The 18,055-nt window shown below is 39.0% G+C and overlaps 2 protein-coding genes across 5 annotated transcripts in view; one reads left to right on the top strand and one right to left on the bottom strand.

Annotated features, from left to right (window-relative positions):
* Positions 1-1,146: 1,146 nt before the first annotated feature.
* On the top strand, positions 1,147-3,894 carry LOC145238590 (large ribosomal subunit protein eL21-like). Of its 2 annotated transcripts, none has more exons than XM_080101807.1 (5): positions 1,147-1,246; positions 1,564-1,724; positions 2,401-2,492; positions 3,434-3,584; positions 3,782-3,894. In XM_080101807.1, the coding sequence occupies exons 1-5, from the start codon at positions 1,162-1,164 to the stop codon at positions 3,869-3,871; spliced, it is 579 nt and encodes a 192-aa protein (XP_079957933.1). In that variant the 5' UTR covers positions 1,147-1,161; the 3' UTR covers positions 3,872-3,894. The 2 variants fall into 2 exon arrangements, with proteins under 2 accessions (XP_079957933.1, XP_079957934.1); XM_080101808.1 differs by lacking the exon at positions 1,147-1,246 and adding an exon at positions 1,321-1,408.
* A 2,189-nt stretch (positions 3,895-6,083) lies between these two features.
* The window catches only part of LOC145237016 (phospholipid-transporting ATPase VD-like), a 32,384-nt gene continuing 20,412 nt past the window's right edge, over positions 6,084-18,055 (bottom strand). For all 3 annotated transcript variants that reach the window (XM_080099709.1, XM_080099711.1, XM_080099710.1), the window contains 17 exons: positions 17,564-17,696; positions 16,842-17,003; positions 16,489-16,677; positions 14,901-15,064; positions 14,117-14,294; positions 13,555-13,708; positions 13,359-13,486; positions 12,874-13,022; positions 11,709-11,871; positions 11,046-11,214; positions 9,917-10,093; positions 9,341-9,543; positions 8,932-9,132; positions 8,666-8,746; positions 8,397-8,501; positions 8,083-8,270; positions 6,084-7,930 (listed from right to left, as the gene is read on the bottom strand). In XM_080099709.1, coding sequence (XP_079955835.1) covers positions 7,321-7,930; positions 8,083-8,270; positions 8,397-8,501; positions 8,666-8,746; positions 8,932-9,132; positions 9,341-9,543; positions 9,917-10,093; positions 11,046-11,214; positions 11,709-11,871; positions 12,874-13,022; positions 13,359-13,486; positions 13,555-13,708; positions 14,117-14,294; positions 14,901-15,064; positions 16,489-16,677; positions 16,842-17,003; positions 17,564-17,696 — 3,154 coding nt within the window. In that variant the 3' untranslated portion in view covers positions 6,084-7,320. The remainder of the gene's footprint in view (positions 7,931-8,082; positions 8,271-8,396; positions 8,502-8,665; positions 8,747-8,931; positions 9,133-9,340; positions 9,544-9,916; positions 10,094-11,045; positions 11,215-11,708; positions 11,872-12,873; positions 13,023-13,358; positions 13,487-13,554; positions 13,709-14,116; positions 14,295-14,900; positions 15,065-16,488; positions 16,678-16,841; positions 17,004-17,563; positions 17,697-18,055) is intronic.

The raw sequence follows: 18,055 nt of genomic DNA, 5'->3' as shown, positions 1-18,055 counted from the left end.
TAATTAACATTGATGCCGGTATTTTCCACCTTCTTAATAATTTATTCGATATTACGTCACAGCCACACACGGAACGCTTACATCATTGCTTCTAAACATTGCATTTTGTGTCATTGCAAATCCTATGAATCGATTTTACAGCAACACCTATACGCGGTTAAAAAGCAACAGTAAATTCGACAGCCGTATTTTGCGCCGCTCATACCTAAAATCACTAAGGCTTATCTGTTTCCCGGTTTGCTTGCATATTCCTCTGCAAACGTTCGAGATTTTGCAAATATTCAGCACATACCAACTTGCTTTATGGCTACTTAATTCTTGTGTTCTAGAAAGCTCATTTTAACACATGTTGCACACCACGTATCCTGTTCTGTCCTCAGCAGTTGTGTCTACCTTCCAAAACACGTGCCTAGCTCATGTATTGCCAACCAGCCACACCAGGAGACAAATTGAAAGCCAATTTGTAGGTCGCACATCTCACGGGAACGCATCGTAATTATTTGATTTTGTTCCCTTGCACTTGCGCTTACTGCATGGGGTCAACGCGGCCTTGTTTTGCGCTTGTTTAACGGCGAAGACGCGACCGCATCGATCCGACTCAGCCCCATGTGTGTCGTTGCGGATTGCCAAGGTTTTGTACTTTGTGGTAGGTTGATTTTACCAGCCCTTGTACGTACAATGTCAGGTATTTTATTCAATATGTAGGATGAAGTATCTTTATTAAACACAATTTTTTACAATAATATGTTTTTGAAACATTATTTTTTGCCTTTTATAAGTTGCCTATGGCTTAGCCTACAGTCTAGCCTACTTTTGACCAGATACCTGAGTTATGGCCTAATATTGACAACCTGGTATTCGCAACAGTAAGGAAAACTATCGGTTTCCTTTCGAGAAAAAATATAACTCAAAAGTAAAAACCTAACCGACTTGTTGATTTAACTGCCTGAAATGTGTTGGTTTAACTGCCTGAAATGTTTATTTGGCTGCTCGGCGTTTTTTTTAAGCCAGTGTGATACATTACTTTGAATGTTCTGCGAAAATGCTAACCAACTGATTACTTCATTTGAAAAGATATACAGCTAGGCACCAATGCCTTTTCTATCGGAGGCAAATAAAACAAACAGAAATACTCACTAGACTGTTGTGGATAATATTTCTATGTGCTGCGTCACTAGCAGTGCTAGTGGACAAACTCTCTTCGGTCACGTGACCAACACGTTCTTTTCGGTGGAATTGTGTTCAGGTAAGGTTGCTTGAATGAAAAATACTGATTTATAGGCAAAATGTTTCTTGTTTTAAAATTAATGCCCCCTCCAAACAACAAATATATGTTCAAGCAGTTTATGTTTTGTTTTTAGTACATAAATGCGGCGGAAACGGGCTAGTTTGTGAGTTGTAGCTGAAGGCAAGTTTTTGGCAATAATATTGGGTAGTTAATAGTCTTTGCAGGATATTTGGTGCACCAAAGGTATTGCGTTCAAGAAAATAAACAGGAGTAGCAAGTTTAGGATATAAGAGCTCACTTACTGCGCTTCAATGCATGTGATTTTGTTCTTACAGGGACCATCATTATGACGAACACAAAAGGTTATCGTCGTGGCACCCGTTATATGTTCTCGAAGAAATTCAGAACAAGGGGAGTTATCGGTTTGACCAAGTACCTGACTGTTTACAAGAAGGGTGACATCGTTGACATCAAGGGAGATGGTGCAGTACAAAAGGTAGCTGGTAGTTGAAATATTTCAAGTACCTCTCTCCAAAACCTATGTTCTGATTCTAATATGTTTGTTTGTAATGAATATTATGTCTAAACAATCACACTTTAGCAGTTTTAATATCGGTCAAAGGTTTATGACTCCGACTTAACCTTAAAAATTGCTCCAACATGTTTTTAACTAAAACGAAGCGTTTATATTGTCCTTGTTATATGTAAACTATAAATTAAATATGTATCTAAATGTGAAAGATTGGACCGATTTGATATATTGCTTCTGATAGTCCCAGCTTATCATGATGTATATATGGGTGTGTTATGATCACTGGTCTGCATGAATGATTCAGGGCTGATTCAGTAATGAATTCATGAACAAAAACTTTTTTGGTCAGAACGCTTGTTCAGTGTATAAAGTACTAGATCTGGCTAAATTCGTAGTGTCACACCAGTCACCTAGACTTTTCCAATATTGGTAAAGTAAACTTTATTTAAACATAGATATTGTATAGTGGTGTTGTTAAAAGCAATTATGTAAAGCAAAAAAAAAACACTTTGCCCCACATTGCACTGGGAGTAAAATGTAGTTTTTTAAAAAGGGAGGGTGGATTAACAGTGCAAATGACAAGAATCTATGCATACTGTTTGATAACATGTATACAAATCAAATATTTGTTATTGCTTAGGGAATGCCCCACAAAGCATACCATGGAAAAACTGGACGCGTTTTCAATGTCACCAAACATGCTGTTGGTATTATTGTCAATAAACAAGTGAAGTAAGTAATACATTTGTTGCCTTGTGAGTTTGTTGCATGTATTAAGTACATCATTGTCTGAAGCAGTGAATCTTAACCGGGGGTCCGCAAAGCGTTTTCAGGGGGGTCTGTGATAACTTTTTAATTTTGCAGACAACGATATTGATATAAGCGATTTAAAAAATATGCCTCAGAAACTTTCTTCATGGCGATAAACCAAAATGCATTGTGACATTTTAACCCCATTGTAACAGAGATCAATTTTCAGTGGCAAGCAACGTCACATTGTCACAAAGTAATGGCTCTGGTTAAGTTCTGGTGTCGCAGCCCAGTCAAAGTGATTGAAATTTTGGTCCTGGACCAAACATGGTTGGTATATTCAGCACCTTTTTTTGGGTTGCTTGTTAATGAAAAAATACCAAAACCTTCCAAGGGGTCAGCGAATAGCTTGATGGTACCAAAAGGGGCCCGCAAGGGCAAAAAGGTTGAAGGGGCAAAAAAGAACCACTGGTCTAAAGCTATTTGCCACTTTGCATTTTAAACCTAAAAATTGTGTATGGTAAGCTTTCTATGTAAAAATGTTGCACAGTGTTAACAAATTGTATACTTTTTGTGGCCACATCAATGCTTTGCATGTTATATACGTACATGTAATACAGTTATATCTGGGTATTTGATTTGGATTTATCACATAATCTGGTTAATTGCATGGGATTGTGAATCTCAAATGTAGCCATTTGTTGAGAAAAATTGTCCAATTAATCATAAATATAGTTAATCTAATTACATAAAAGTGCAAATTAATTATGGGAATAACTGGATTTTTCTATGCCAAATTTCAGTATGTTTTTGGTTGTTTTGGAGTTAACACAGTGCTAACAGTAAATACACAGTTTTATATGCAGTGCTAATAGATATGAAATGAGTGAAACAGGAAATGTTTATGCTTGGTACTTTTTCAGAGGTCGAATTATTGCCAAGCGCATCAATGTTAGGATTGAACATGTCAGGCATTCCAAGTCACGATTGTCTTTCATTAAACGAGTCCATGAGAATGAACAGAAGAGAGCTCTTGCCAAAGAGACTGGAGTTCCATGTCAACTTAAGCGTCAGGTATTGTGGTTTTGCAACTATTCACTGTATGAGTCTGGTGTCAGGCATTTGTGCCACATGGCACAGAACGTTGGGCAAATGTGGGTCCCTGTGTATAGAAATATCACGAATTTAATGGGCCATACTGTAACTGAAATTGTATTGTAATGAAAGTTTTCCTTGGCTGTACTTTTTCAATTAAAAACATTGTTTTTCAGCCACAACAACCCCGCAAAGGACACTTTGTTCGATCTGGTGGAGTTGAACCAGAGCTGGTTGAACCTGTTCCATGGAGGTTTATTGCATAAATAAATGTCTACAACTGCAATCATATCTGTGGTAGTATCTTGTTCTGCGGTAGAAGGTCAGGATAGCTTCACTTTAGAATTACAGAGTGATGAGTTTGTTCATATGCTGCTCTATAGAAAATACAAAACTATTATTAGGTTGTTGTGGTTCCTGAACGTCTTTTCAGGCATCTACTAAAAACATTGGTATTCAGTCCAAATGCACCCAGTAGCACAGGGGCTCTTAACAATAGATATGAATAGAATACGAGATGCTGAATAATTGAGGTTAGATAGCTATCTATAGTTACTACTGGAAAACAAAGAGGCATGAAAACTGTTTTTTTTTCAAAGGGGTCCCAACAATGTAATAAGTTAGGTACCACGGAACAGTATAACAGGTACAATTGGCTGATCTAAAATGACTGTTGAATATCATCCAATACAGTACTGTTAAAACTAGATAAACAGTGTGCATTGGAAATGACTTTTTTCGATGATTTATTTATAAGACTGGTCAGAATCATTTTGGCAAAACAGAGGCCATTTGCTTTACCCTTGTGCGGTTCATACTTATCGTCAGTTGTCAGAGCTGCGCCTGGATGTGTTTAGCTGCCAGTTATGTTGCAAGATTAAATCAACTTTTATTTTGATTTGTCAAAAATCCATCTGCTTCCATTGGATTTGAGCAACACCGCTAAAGTTTCTTGCCCAGGAAAACACAAGGGATGGGATTAGAACGCACAACCCTTTGGAATCAAGGCGGCTGTGGTGGACCATCTTTAAATTGTACCACTCCACAAGGTTTGCACAGAGTTTATAAGAACGTCCCAGTTCACGACTATTTGTTTGTGCTGGTGGTTGGGGCATGTAAGAGAAGTTGTTTACGGCCCAGAAACATGGCTTAAGAATTACCAACGTTTTTTAGCACTATCGCTGAGTTAGGGTTTAGGCTAGATCCGTTGGTGGTAGATCTTACGCACTGCCGAGCTAATGCGCAACGATGTGTCTTGAAAACAGCCTGATCATACTCAGCTCTGTATATGAGTGTAGTGGCTTATGACTCTGTGGTTTCAGTTTTAGAGACTTTAACTCTCCAAACTTTGCCTTAATCATTATTTATTTTAAAAGGTAAAGATCACCCCAAGTTTTTTACCACACTGATTTTAAATAAATGTTTGCTTACTTTTATTTAAGAAGAAAAACATTTCCACTACAATAAAATGACACGCTGCGATTCCAATTGATGTGTTAACAGTCTTGTTTTATGATACACTACCAAATTAACAACTCCTCCAGTAAAATACTGCACACATCAACTAAACACAACAGTCATGCTAGCTAGGCAATAACTGGCGAAAAAGCAGTTATCCTACAACTTGGAGGGACAATTGCTGCGACTTCGTCTGTTTATGCTAAACATTTTAAGTTTTGTGTAACACGTACATCCATGCTTTTCCTCTATGGTCAACTGTTGTCGGGTTAAGGACTTAGTATGTCACAGAGCAAGGGTCGGCAACCTTTTAGGCGACGCGTGTCAATTTACTTGTTATTTTCATGTATTAATGACCTCGCGTGCCAACGTTTTTCTAAAGAATAGTGGCTCGTGTCAGTACTAGTAATTTTATTTTTGCGCTGTTTAAGCGGCAGGGTGGCGAAAGACCCTAAGGTCACCTTGTCAGCCACCCTTGATTTCAAAACAGGAAATCAAATGAATAAACAAAACAGAAAACATACAAAGATAAGAAAAGAATCACCCATCGGAAAAATTTGCCTATTTACATTTAAGCAAAGAACAGTAGGTATCAATAAAAAAGAGAAAGCAGTGTGTTTTGTGCATGTAGGCTAAGGCTGAATTTTAAGACAATGGCGTGACAAAAACTATAAAAAGCAGTGTAACAGGTTAAATTGTTACTTTAACATAAACACGCAAATCGGTTGGCGTGCCATGAAAAACAACCTCGCGTGCCAGGGGTTGCCGACCCCTGTCACAGAGGATGGACCAAGAAGCAGAGATAAGCTGAATCGCTATAACTTTGTGGGGTTTGTATTTTTTCATATTTTGTCAGCTAGATGGCGCTAACGGACTATAAAGGCCATTTGGCACAAAAAGCTCACTGTCACTCCAGTTTTAGCAAAAATGCTCACTCCAGTAAATCATTTTTATTCAAGTTATTCACCTTGCAACTCGTTAACATTGACCTGCAAACTTCTACAAACAAAACACGAGAAGTGTAATATTTTGCTTTTAATATATAGTTCACGTTTGTAACAATACCCGTGTCCGAATGAAGCAAGCGCACTGGACCATAAAGACACAGTTGCCGGAAGAAAGAGAAAAAACAGAATTGTGGCCTATTGAAGTTAAAATTTGACCCAACTTTCTTAAAGAGATTCGAAAATCCGCGTTAAAGTTTGACCGCTTGACACACAGCAGTTGGCACTTCGTACGTTCAAACATGACATGAGAAAACACACGAAACGCCGCCACTTGCTACCAAGGCACGCACGCGTTGCATTGATACACATTTAACAAGAACAGTGGCAATTGTGACGTCACAATAACGTTGATATACCGACCAGTAAGCAACAAACAAGGGGCACCCAGAACGGTTCCACCTTTTTAGCCAATTTTAAGACGATAAAATGTTTGCTCCAATCACATACCCCGAATTTATCACGTGCTTTTTTGTAGGGCCGTCTGATTACAAAAGTCGAAAATGTATTTTGCAACGCTAATTTGAACAGAAACGTGAACATTAAATTTAACAATGTGATTGGGGCAGTATCTTAGCCAAAATGATTTTAGGAGTTAACATCGGCTGAAAATGGTGACTGTTCATCCAACGGTGCGTCATATCACAGATAAACGAACAACGCAACGTCAACAACTCACTCACTGTTAAGGAGGGTCGTTTCATTCCGCAAGTTCGAGAAAAGAAGGAGTTACGTAAGAAAAAGAGGAAAATACGCCCTCAATCCGACCACATAAATTAAGAACTTTGTCGGCGGATAGCAATAAAAAGAAGTGCTACGGGAATATGTTTGGGCCTTTTGTGTAGGAAAGGCACACGTGACTGCATGGACGCGCTTATTGGATGCGACAAAACCGTGGTAACCGGCAAAAAAATCCTCAGGAAATAGGAATCAGATTTTGCTGAGTCACCACGGTTTGTACAGCATCACTCAGCACCTTAGCTTCTCCACTTCGAGTGACAGGAAGGTTGCGTAATTCAATGCTTCACAACAAAATAACATGTACGAATACGAACAACAAAGAAAAAGCAATTATTACAATGTTTTGGAAAAAATAAAAAAAACATCTGCTCTTGCATAGCTCACCGCTCCTTCATTTTTAATTGACTGTCGCGCGCAATAAAATTTGTGAGCCGGTGTAGTGCAAAAAAACGAAGAAATATAATAAGCGGGCTACTGCTAACAAAAGGCGCGCTTAGACAAGGGAATTATCGCTACACGGGAATGTGGCGTTGATTTGCATTATAAGGCGTTGATTCTTGGACCCACGCACTGGCCTGCACTTGACGTGGTTGCCCAGGCAACGAGTTTTTGTAAGATTCGCCCGTCTCCGACTCGAAGGTGGCTGTGTCATCCTCACTGTCGGAAAGACCGTAGTAGGCTGCGTTATCGTACATCCCTGGTGCAGGTGGGTCGTACATAGGTGGGGGTATAGACTGGTTTACTGAACTGCTTGTGGAAGGCGTATCGTCACCAGACACCCCAACATTGTTGGAATTGTTTGAACTGTAGCTTGGCGCTTTGTAAAATGGCGACCCTGAGTTTAGATCGGGCGTTGATCCGCCAAATTTGCCAAGATCCGTTGTTTGGGGAAAAGCCTGGCCTGGAGGCCCCAAGTGTTTGGGCCTCGGAGTCTCGTTGTAGTTCTTTTGTTCTGTGAAGTCTGGCACGTACGTCGGGTTTTGATGAGTGCTGCTCGAAGAAGACTCGCCGCTAGATGTCGTACAAGTGGAGCAAGGCGACGGAGATTGACTATCTTCAAGGATTCGCTCTCGCTGACAGTCGGTCGGCCAGAGGTTGGATTGGATAGCTCGGATAAAATACCTACAGTGGCAAAATTTTGGAACATGAATTTGGACACCAAGTAAGGAAACTTCGTAAAATAGTATTTTTTTAAAACATTTAACACCAAAAAAGTGGTAAACTAAATCCCTATCTCCACAACTATCATCATATTTGGCACTCAACAAACATACCTTGGGAATAGGGCGACAGCAATGCACAGCAGGATAGTAAACCAAAAATTGCCGGTTTGTATAACCGTCTGCATTACAAAGTAAGGATTGGACGGCGGGCTGCAGGCTGGACATACTATGTTGTAAATCAGTGCAAACGCAAAGAAAAACAAAATACTGCCTAACTGCGCCACCCAGTGGATCCACGTCTGAAACGAAATTGTATTTTGCATTACCTTTAACGAAACTTAAAAAGCAGCCGAAAAAGTTCAACATTTGGGTCGTGAGTTTATTAGCACAACAAGTTTTGGTTATTTAGTGCTGGTCTTACTCACCCAACTCTTGGTCTCGATCCCGAGATGAATCAACTGCGTGAAGAGGGCTGCTGTCGTCACGGGGGTTCCCCATTCAATGATGCCCACGTTTGAATCATAGTAGGCCTGCGAATAGACAAGACAAACAACAGGGTTAATAACAAGTAACACAACATGTATATTTATAGAAGGCAATCACAATTTCTTCAGTTTTTTTTTCAACAATTGCACTACAGAATATTACTCATAAACAACATGAACAAATGCTGGTCGGTAGAGTTGTAACTTACCAAGTATAGGAAGAAAAATATAATGACACTTTGATAGATGGCATCCAGTATGTTGATCCAAAACGATCGATTTACGTACAACTGTAAAGAAAAAAAATGATAAAAACTAAAAAAATCAGTAGATGAGCATAATCCATACCACAATGTGAATACTTTACTAAAAAATTGAACCAAGAACTACAAAATTGAACCATATACTTGCATAGCTCACTGCTCCTTTATTACTTTTACAATAAGCCAAGTTGCTTTGTTAAACACAAACCCACCTCGTCCTTTATGCCCTGCATGTACAAAGCCGGTTTCCGCATCAAAGTTTCCTCCGTAAGATCCCGGTCCAACACACCGTTGATGAGGGGTGGGACGCTGGTGAAGAAAAGACTGAAGAAGAGGAGATAATACTGCTCGATCATATTCGACCCCGAGAATCCACAGAGGATTTGGTACCAGAAAATCAGAAAGACGAAAGCCTGCGACGAAATAACAGGTTAAAATACGAACAGAGACGTGCACCTTTACAAAATTAAAGATGTAAGTGCATTTTGTTACTTTACACAAACTAAATACCGGCTTTTGTAAACGACTTGCATAACAATTTTAAGTTTGTGTTTCGTTGTCAAAACTTGAAAACAATTTTGAAGTGGTGTTCTTTTTGAGAAATTATAACAAAATACTTACGGCGTTTTTGTAGAAGAAATAGAGAACCATGGAGGCGAGTCTAGCGTAGTTCCAATGTCCGTGCACAAGAAGTAGCTTCTTGAGAAAGCGAAACTGTGCCAGAGCATAGTCGCTGCTCATCACAGCTTGCATACCCTCCTGTCCACTCAAACCGATGCCTACGTCAGCGACCTGGATCATACTGACGTCATTGGCCCCGTCACCTGAAAGATAAGTGGCGTAAGTGGATGGAAGCGAAAATAAGGATTGACTTTAACCCGCTTGGGCAGACAGTAGCCTTGATACAAAACGAAGGGACAAAAACTAACTGTGTAGTTTTTTGCAGAAGTGGTCGATACAATATTTGTTTTTTAATTAATTGCATTATGTCGGGCGTTTAAAACCGTTTAGGCTATTGGGTGCAAAGTAGCCCTTTTACAAAACTAAGGGACAAAAACTGACAATGTAGTTTTGTATAAAAGTTGTCAATACATGATTTGTTTTCTATTAACCAATTTATATTTATTATGTCGGGCGTTGAAGACGTTACAGGTTATTGTATCCAACAAAAATCAAGTTAAGGAAAGCACATCTTACCGATAGCGAGTGTCATAACGTGAAGTTCGTCTCGTATCAGTTTCACAACTTCGCCCTTTTGAATGGGGGTTGCACGACAACAGAGCACCGAGCGACATCTACGAGCTAATTGGACAAACTTTTTCTGAATATCCTTCTGTAGAGCGAAACCCAGCGTTTTCCCATCGATCACCAGCACTGCGGAACAACACAAAGATCTTGATTTGTAAACTGTTTGAAACGTTACAAGAAGTAAAATAGACAACCTGACAGTCCATAATAAGTAATATATTTTTCTAAACACAGCTTGACATTTGCAACTTAAGCCAAACTTGGAATCTGAGATCATGTAGTTTAAACATTCAGTTGTTTTGCGCGTTTAACAGGCAGTAAAAATTGGTTAACGTTACGGTATCAAGGTCAAAAGTAATGGAACAGCGAAAAGAAATGACTCTGACAAAATAGTTTATAATGCGGAATGCGCCAGCCACTTGTTAACACACTGTTTGCTGTTAACGTTTAACTAGTGTTCGGCCTGTTTATCGGTCGGAACCACCTTGTGTGGGTTTTTCCAATGTACACCTCAAACATTGTAAAGTTTGTTAGTTCGTTTCCATTCATGTTTACTTTAAGTGACAACTGAATCAATAGATTATTAAGCGTTTCTCAGTATTGCTGAGAGTTCAATCGGTCAAACTGTAAATCACACAGAACCCATAAATCCCCGGGCAGTTGTTACATAACCTTTATCTTTTGCTATTTGTTTGTTGTCGGGTAATTTCAAAACTAACCAGTTCAGCACAGTTGAAAAAACTGAGCGCCACAATAAATTTAAACGCAACCAATAGTATGTTAGGTTAAAATATAAACATAAAAAGTTGTTTCCGATTCCGGTTACGTTTTGTCCCGGTTACAAATGTCAATTGTTTTATTGTTTCCTCATAACGGCAACTAAGAATTGTTGCTTGTTTTGTTGACTAATTTAAAAAAATGTATGTCCTTTATTGGTCAAGCAGATATTTTGTAACCTTTAAAAAAACCTTGGCTCTTGAACCTGTAGGGCAGCAAGGTTTCAGTTGGTCCATTTCACTTGATCACGGAGGTATAATAAAAACCGAGCAAATATTAACATAGGAGATATGAAACCAACCTAGTGCTGGCATGTCCTTGTCATCGATGGTTGGGTATGTGGTGGTGTTGGGAAGAATAAACGACACGTCGAATGGAAGGATGGAACTTTGTTGTTGCGGTTCCGCTTGGATGCCTCGTTTACGGTCCTGATCTTTTACGTGCAAATCCAGCAGCTCCTCAAAGGCTTCCTGCATACAAAAAGCATTTAATTTTCATTACGTGGGGGTAACATGTTAGTGATAGACCATATATTACATACAACCACGCATGAAGCTTTTACAAATGTAATGAAATAAAAATACAAAGCAACGTTTTTAACTGTGATCAAAATAGAAAGTTGTAAACATTGTTTAAGTTTAGGCAAAAGCAACGATTTAGTCAAAAAATTAAATTTATCCGCAATTAGACATACAAAACAAATACGTTTAACTTAAGGCCCAGTAATGACAAGGGAATACATAATCAAAAAGGGAAATGTTTCGTCACAGCTGATGGAAGATACTACTTATGTCATCGCAACGCCGCACAACAATTACAAATGACAAAACGAGCCTCCATTACCCGAACGAAACTACATTTCCGTGCTAATTTGCCAAAATAAATATACATCATTACAACAGTGAAATTTCCTAAGTACCATACAATCACATGGGAACATATTTGAAATAAACATAAAACAAACCTTGGTCTCTGCATTGAGAGTGATCACTTCATCGCGTTGATGTATAAGGCGGCAGGAGTAGCCGATGTTGATAGCCGTCTCTTGCTTGTCACCTGTTACCACCCACACTTGAATACCAGCTTGACGGAGAGCTTCTATCGTCTCTGGTACACCTTCTTGTAACCTACAACATATGTACGATAGTTAGTAAACTTGGCTTTTTAAACATTTTCCACTTACAATTCATAAACAACCAACATTAAATTGTGGTCAGTTGACTGCAGATAAAATTTACAGTAAATAGTACTTCTGATTTTAAGGAAATTTCTTGGAAATTTTCCAGAATCAGTCAATGAATTAACATGGAATATACCTATTTCGCTTAACTAACATCTCCAGTTCCTATAAACTCACAAGATAAAACATCATAGAAGTAGAATAGGGTCTAATACTGTTCAGTTTTATTACTCTCAGTTTTTAAAATAAAGTTTGGATAAAGTATGGCATACTAATTCCAACATAGCAAAACGACTATTTATATACAACGACACGCGAACAAAACTGATAAAACTTGATAGCAAAAATGAACATTACAAAATCTTCTTTGCTCAATAACGTTTGGCTATCAAGTAAGAAACAATACATTAGTACGAAACTGGAACTTTAATTTCTACCGTTTGGCATGATGACGTGGCGGTAGGGCATGGAATGTAAAAAAAAACGTGGCGCAGTAAAACGGCTGTGCTCACTGGACGTAAACATTAAAATGTCGGCAAGGGACGTTTGCATACAAAACCTCGCATTTGGCTTTCGTAGAATGCACAACAATATAAACTGGCATATCGTGATTGCATTAACTTTTTAGTTCCACCTTATAATTAATGCACGAGCTTGAGGTATTTGAATTGATTAGGTTAACATGCTTTTACAAGCTGCGCAAATCGAACGGGATCTAATTAGGCACGTGTTTTACAAAGGCTAGTTTCCATTGATTGTACCCCATCGTTATATTAGCCCCTTTCAATTACATTCTTTTAAAAAATGATCTCTGCACAGGCAAGGGCTACTAAATATATTGAATTTTTTCGTCCAGAAATCGTAGATCTAACTGAATGGATTTCAGGGAAAATACCCCGGCCTTATTTAAGCCATTAGTTTTTAAAATGCAACAAAAATATATATGTACCTGTCTTCAATGCCAGTAGCACCGAGTAACTCAAGATTGGTTTCCATTTTAAGACAATTATTCATGAGAAGTTGGTCTCGGTTATCCAGTGATTGTTCTGCTTCGTTTTGACTGATCACAAAATCTCTGTATTCGGCCTCACTTATGACCTGCACGGTAACGGATTGTTAAGTAAGCATTTCGTCATCGTCTGTCCAGTGATGACGTCACTAAACGTGATGGTTTTGTGCGTGGTATAACTTTATGAGAAAACTCCCCTATCGGGTAAACGTTAAACATAAAATTACATCTTGCAAACATATGGCGCAATTCTCCATCAAATTTTATGCCACTTGTATATTTGACCATTTTTGTCCGTTTTGGTGTGTCGAATCGAGAAAAAACGATTCAATGCAATTTCCTTATGTTGGTATTTACATTTTAGTCTGCAATAGTTTAGGTGAGTTTCAGACAATAATGCACACAATATAGGAACTAATACCGACCTTTTTTGATATACACAACGTGCGTAGACCACTTCGTGCGTAAGCATCAAGATATTTTTTAGTGGCATCGATAACCACCCCTGAGTTGCTCGGTTTCATTGCAATGTCTCCGTCACCAGGTTCCAAGTCTAAAAAGCACAAAAGTTTAAAAACAAAGCCCAAATGTAGGTATTAAAATCAATGTAAAATTGCCTACCGAAATGGATATTATCGTCAGGTGTGGATGCCAATTGACTGAGGATCGCACTATCCGCGCCTTTACAATATAATATGACTTCCTTTGTACGTGGGTCACGAACTATCACTGACATTCGTTTGCGAGCGGAATCAAAGGGAAGTTTGTGAAGCACCTGGAAATATAAGGAGGAACCGGTTATGCTTGAAGTCCTAAATTGAAGGTCTTGATTTGTAGACATTACGATTCGCTGATTACATTGTAATTTTCCGTTTGATTTATTACGGTCATCTTATGCGATGACACGCATGACACGAAAACAATTAAAAAATTTTTTTAATGCGTATTATAAACACCAACGCTTTGGCTATAAAATATAATTTTGAACTATTTTAATCACAAGGTTTAGGACAAATAGAGTTGGCAGTAAAAGGAAAAGCAGATCCGGGTAAAAACAGATTTCGTTGGGCCCGCAATTTCCCCCGCTCTTTAAACAATATCCATGAGCAGAAAACCCACTAAAAGACGAATCCATATGCCTGCATTTTGTCCCTTTGTAAATAGACACAAGCTTGCGCTCTACCTCAAATTCCATCTTGCCTCCATTGTTTGGCAAAGTCACGGTGACAGTCTCCTTTCCCTGATAAGATGAACGGTGGCTGAGTACACATCCGTATGCGTGTGCTGCGTACACAAGCGCTGCTTCGTCTGGTGATTCGGCCTCGTACCGGATTTTGCTAAGGTCCTCTTCCTCAAAATCCCTGCAAATTGATTGTACATTGTTAACCGAAAATTCTTCTGTCAAGTCTAGTAATTGCATAACAACGGTTGAACATGGACCACAGGCAAGGCACAAAACATTAATATCGAAAAATTCCTTAGTTTAAAAATTCACAGTAGTTGTTTTGGTTATGTGGTTTTTCGTTGCTTTTAGGACAAACAAAAATTTAAATTTAGCCTAGCAGGGCTTTGCTGAATATGAGTTTAACCCCGGAGGTTTTGCATTTTTGTTCAACTACGTGACCTATGTTTCACGGAACAGTGACAATAGTCTTGCTACACCAGGATATTGTGAAAACGTTATCAATCAGCGTAACGAAACTAGGCTTATGTTGTGTGGAACAACAGTACTGTATAACGGCGCGTTTCGCTAATGGGCTTGGAATTACCCTTTCAAAACAGGAAAGTTCCGCAAAAAACGTCTATTCGACACAAACGCACACGGTGTGCAAAAACACTAGGATTTAATATACATATACAGCGTACCGTGTGTATTGCCTGAAAGCAAACACCGTCGCGTTATGTAATCGCATTAAACACAAAATCATATTAGTCATCTGTCAAACTGGATAGCCAAATTTACTCACCCGCTCTCTTCCACATCTGCACCAATATTCGCCGAATTATTGGTGTTCCCGTTTTGATAAAAGTTGCCGTTTGACATTTTATCCTTGATAGGAGTCCCACTGTCCGATGGGGTCGAGATTGATGACGTCAGACTGCGAAAATTGTCGCCAGAGGGTGCCGAGAGCTGTTTTTTTGGGAAAAAATATTTTTTAGTTCAGGTAGGGCGAAAAGTTGTGCAGATTTGAACAAAAATGTATGTAAGAGATTTGAAAGAGTTCCATGATAACATAAAATTTGTTGTTTTCTTTAAGTCTTTCTTCTTTCTTTAATTTCCAAAGTTGAATAATGAAGGATTTAAAGATTAGTAGTCAAACTCATTGTCTACAATAAAACAGTTAGTTTAAGACAGTGGTTCCCAACCTTTCGTGGACCATGGCCCCCTTAAAGTAACTTTTTGGCCTCGTGGCCCCCTTCAAGTTGCCATGTAGGACCTGTGGCCCCCTTAAAATGTAGATAGTAATCTCGCGTTGGAATGCGGTATTAATTTTGGCCTTAAACAGGTCTAATAGAGTAAATGAGCGTGATAAACCTCGCTATAAACAAAAAGTATGTGAAATAGTCGATAAAATTCGGGAATAAAGTTAAAGTGAAAATGACTTTTAGTGGGTGTTTCTTGTGAATCTACGCCCGTGGCCCCCCGGAACACAGCTCGTGCCCCCCCCCCCCCCCCCCCCCCCCTGGGGGGCCCTGGGCCCTGGTTGGGAACCACTGGTTTAAGATAACCTTTGAAATGTGATCTTTTGCAGATAATTTGTTTCACACAAAGGTAAATTTGTAAATAAATTGTAAAATTGGCAAAGTTTAAGTTAGTAATCAAGTCAAAATCATAGGGTTTTGGATTAACAGCACATATGTACAGAAAGTTTGTGGTAAAATTTCAGGAAAAATGACAAAGAGTTTGAATTAGGCGGTTGGTAATAAAAAAATGGAATGCAAATGAATAATCTTGCACAAATGATTTGCTGAAAAAATTAGGCAGCAAAATGACATGGAATAAGTTTTACTTTTGCGGAGACCTTCCTGAGGAAACTGGGTAGTAAGGAGATGGAACTTGCCACTGAGCTAGTTTCAGCCTAAAATGTTCAAGCAACCGTTATGTGGGCTGCTAAGTGGGTTTTAAAGTAGAGTAGCATGACGCCAGAGCATGACTGGCACAAAATCAAAACACTGTTAACTAGAAAGGCAAATTGAAACACACACAATAGAATACTACTCTGTTAAAATAATTCACATCAATACATTCAAAGTGATACAAGATTAGTATGTTGTTTTCAATGCCCAAGGAAAGCCTTGTTGCCATGGTCCCCGTTATGGAATATTTTGTTTGTGTGTGTCATTGATGTTTCGAGATAAAACGAGTGATTCTTCTTCTCTTTCTTGGAGATGTTTTAAATTTAAAACACTGGTTTCCAAGCGTTTTTGGCTCGATCGGTTATATTCTGTTCAAAAGCTATTACAGTGCCTATCCCACGCATAGCACCAGTCAATACTACGCCCGAACACATATGAATAGCGGATGGAAAACATACAGAAGGAACGGAAACTCACCACGCCCGACTTGGCAGTTTGAGCTTTCGCGTGGTCGCTGGAAAGTACCACTGTGTTACAGATGGCCAAGTTGACGAAAAAATCCATAATGCGGGTTTTGTTGACCGTCAAATCTGCGTCTACTGTTCGTGATTTCACAATGGATTTTAATTCCCCGTACAACACAGGGTCAGGTGTAACGTCAGTTTCCTGTAAATAAAGAGTGTTAAAAAAAAATGACAAATTAAATTTATTTGGTTGATGACGTTTTCAGAGCAGAACACCTCTACCCCTTACCCTCTTCAAAACAGCCTAAACCTACATAGTTAGGCAAAACACATTTTATTCTGTCACAGATAAGATAAGTAACTCACCAGGTCCTCGTCCACGCCTTCGTCGTCAGGTTCGTTCATTGGAACGCTCGCTTCAGCCGCCGGTCTGTCTTCACTTGCTATCGTGGTGAGAACTTCACGGGCAGATACTGAACTAATATTGCGGCGATGATGGGCAGCAGGACGACGAGTGCTCATCTGCGCCTGTGTGTAACAAATCGTGAACAATTAAGTATTTGTGTATTATAAATAGACTGAGCAAATATGAAGCAGGCAATGAGAGGGACTTTCTCTGTTAATTGCGACAGATTTGACCATTTGGAATAGTTTGTAATATTCAAATGTTCATTTTAGTTTTTAAACACTGTTTTTTTCCCTAAAACGAACGTGATTAACTTTGATCATTTGAACCCCTAGATCACATTTTATCCCAATAATGTTGTTGAACGAAGCAATCAACTACGCCATTTTAAAATAAAATCGCCACTCATTCTCAGTAAAAGTGGCCAGTTAAGTGTATATTTGCAACAATTATAACAGTATGTTTTTCTCTCCAAAAAATATTATTAACTGCAGTAAGATAGAGAATTCCTAGGTTTACATCCAACCGTTGGTATGGTCCATTTTCTTTACCCTTGAAACTTTGGTCAGTCCTCTTACACACAAAAAAAACCAGCTGCGTAAATTTATGGCGCAAAAAGTATGTTACCCTTTGTGGCAATACAGTCTTAGTTCTTAAGGGAAAGTAATGTAGAAAACAGTACCTTGTTTTTGCGTTGCAACATTGGTGAGTTTGGAGCGGACATTGAGCCACTGAATGTGACCTTCGCACCGTCCACTGTATCGTTGCCATCTCCACCGTCCTGAGGCTTGTTGTGAGCCGACTGGATACGTTTCCTGTTCGTAAACAAAGCAATATATTACTCACATAAAGAATCGTGACAACAGCTACCTAATGGACCAATGGGTGATTTAAAGCTTATTGTTGAAAAGTCAAGCCGAGTAATCGCTCCTAACCACTTCGAAAGCAAAACAATATTTTCCAGAGTCAAGTCTAAATTTTTGTGATTTTAGGCACATTATTCCCAAGCGAAACAGCGCTGCTGCGATCACAGATTATTGAAAAATGGAAACCTAAGTTTCGTTAAAAGCTTTACAGCACAGGGAGGCACAGCCGTGTCACGGGAGCATAATACTGTGTTCATAGCGCAGCACCTACATGGATTAACAAAGCGTCCTTTCACAAAAGCCAATCG

This window comes from Phallusia mammillata, chromosome 7 (genome assembly GCF_965637545.1).
Source record: "Phallusia mammillata chromosome 7, kaPhaMamm4.hap1.1, whole genome shotgun sequence".
Taxonomy (NCBI): Eukaryota; Metazoa; Chordata; class Ascidiacea; order Phlebobranchia; family Ascidiidae; genus Phallusia; species Phallusia mammillata.
Note: the sequence above shows the minus strand (reverse complement) of the source record. Positions and strands in the feature narration are given on the sequence as shown.